General features: G+C 32.4%; 1 protein-coding gene across 1 annotated transcript in view; it reads right to left on the reverse strand.

Moving 5' to 3' along the window:
* ccnk (cyclin K) overlaps positions 1-1,162 on the reverse strand; it is a gene marked incomplete in the record, with an annotated part of 9,926 nt that extends 8,764 nt beyond the window's left edge. The window contains 1 exon segment of the mRNA XM_014019716.1: positions 1,018-1,162. Within this exon segment, the coding sequence (XP_013875170.1) occupies positions 1,018-1,026 (9 nt within the window).
* Between the last annotated feature and the right edge of the window lie 1,394 nt (positions 1,163-2,556).

A 2,556-nucleotide genomic window follows, 5' to 3' on the forward strand; every position in this document is an offset into this window, starting at 1 on the left:
TTTTTTAATTCAGGAGATTATAAAAAAATCCTTCACTTTATGAGAAGACCGTCTTGATTCAAGAGAAAACTCCTTTTTAAAAAAAATGACTGCTTATTAATTAATTGTTAATCAGTCTATTAAGATAAATCAACTTCAGATTAATTCATTATGAATAACTTGCATCCTTAAGGAGTTAATTTATATCTACTCACATTCATGTAATTAAGCGTTTTAATGATTTGGCCGATTAATCGAAACAATAATCAACAGATTAATCGATTATTAAAATAATTGTTAGTTGCAGCGCTAATAAACATTTATTCTAAATATAATCTTGAGGCAGGCTGACCTATGATTTATTAAATTATGAGTATGAGTATTGTTTTGTCCACACATCAAATTTGGCTGAAATGTTAATTTTAAAACACGTGTTTTTGTTTTAACAGTGGTAAACACATTTGTTATTGTGATTTGTAGCTTTATKTATGGTGTATGTTATTGTTAATAAATAATCCGTACACGATTATGATAAAGTTTTAGAGATAATCCATGGCACCGGATGCTTCCAAACTGGACCATGATGCTTTGCGCTATGCAAAGATGGCCGTATCCGCGAGTACTTAATTAGAGTGAAATTTTGCTAACACTTGAATTTTAAACTCCACCACATTTCATCATCATTAGAGGCGAAATCATGCTAAACGAACCCACATCCGGTACCAAACATCAGCAGCTACACTTTCATTGTTTATCAGCGACTAAAAAATAAAACTAGCTACAGGCAGCTAGCTGCTGCTTCAAGTTAGCTTCAACAACCAAATGAACGAGTGAAGCATCTGAAAAACAGGAGGTATGAAGAAAGTTGATAAAACATGCCGGTGAGTTTAATTAGATAATAAAAAGAACCAAAATAAGAATCATTCAAGCAGCTTTTTTCCGCCTAGCTCGGCTAAGCTAACAAACTAAAACCACGAAGTCTTCACCTAGAAGTGTCTTTCAAAACTTTCCTGCTGATTTATAAATCATACCACGTACCTTTATCATGTATGCGTCGGGAGAAATCTCATAAACGAGACACCACCGACAATATTCCGAAAAGTATTTACAGTAAATAAGCTAACAAATGTGTCTCCATTCTAACAAGAAGGACACCGACATTTTACAGTACGTCACWGACTACCAGCGAACGTGATGACGCAGGAAACAAGACGCACGTGTGTTGATGGGTTAAAAAAATCTCTTCCAAAATTAAAATAAGAATTTAAAAAAAGCTAACTCAGTTACGATATTTTTATTATGTGACATACAAATAACAATAATAATAACAATTTTAACGATAATATTAGTAAGAATAATATTGTTGAAACAGAAAGTGTTATTTTCAACTATAGCCACCAGAGGGCGACAAATAACAATTTTAACAGCCAGAATTGTGATAGAGTCTTTTTGTTCATTTTTAGTTTTTATTTTTTTGGTCTAGAAAACTCAGTTAAACTAATTAACACAAACAATATTTGCATTTACTGGTGTTTTTTTAAACTAAGAATGAAATTGTAAGATAAACCTTGTGCAACCATATTTCACTTGTAAATAAGATTTAGTTGGACTGAATAAAATGCAGAAAAAAATAGTAAATACTTTGGGATAAGATGAGAATTTGATTTATTTTTAGTTTAGGAAATCAAAATAAAACCCACACATAATAACTGCGTGGTTAATGAAAATGTTGACTCATTTTTATATTGGTATGAATTTCCTTATTGTTTATAAAAAAAATGTGATTTGTCTTTCCTGTAGAAGTTTTCTACATTATTTAAACAAAAAATTAAATTTAAAATGTATTAAATATTGTTGAATAGCTGTACCTATTTTGACTGGACTGGTTCTGATTGATGATCTGAGAGCTTTAATAAAATCTGTTCATAGAATAGTTTGCTAACAGACAGGGTTGACTTCAACAGCTAATGCTAACATTTACAGCAAAGATTATGCAGATTGAGTTACAGTGTAGCATATCTTTAATACAATTGAATTAAAACTATTTTGTCTTTTCCGAGGTAATCATAAACCGAGTTCGCTCCAAAAGTTAATCAGTTGCTGAGGTTTATCTAATGAATATAGTCTGAAAGTTTCATTAAAATCCATGCATTGGTACATGAAATATTTTGCTAACAGACAGACAGAGTTGATTCTGATGGCGAAACTTTAATCAAAACTTCTGCGTAAAATGAAAACACTTAAAACATCTTGTTGAGAATGAGTGTCAGCTACTACCTCGCCAGGTTTTAGATCAATTCTGTAAAATGAACCGGATCAAACCCATATTTGTGCGTTTTGTTAAAAGTTGTCAAGGAGTTCATGAGATATTTTGCTAACAGACACACACTGACGCAGGGTCAAAACTATTATCGCCGACCTTCCCGTATTTTGGCAGCTGACTTTTTTCTCCCCCCTTTTTCTTTTACACCTATTGAGGAAAATAAAAACAACTTAGGAGCACTCCTCTGTGTGTGTGTGTGTGTGTGTGTGTGTGTGTGTGTGTGTGTGTGTGTGTGTGTGTGTGTGTGTGTGTGT

The sequence above is a fragment of the Austrofundulus limnaeus genome, unplaced genomic scaffold, assembly GCF_001266775.1.
Source record: "Austrofundulus limnaeus strain Quisiro unplaced genomic scaffold, Austrofundulus_limnaeus-1.0 Scaffold227, whole genome shotgun sequence".
In the NCBI taxonomy this organism is placed as follows: domain Eukaryota; kingdom Metazoa; phylum Chordata; class Actinopteri; order Cyprinodontiformes; family Rivulidae; genus Austrofundulus; species Austrofundulus limnaeus.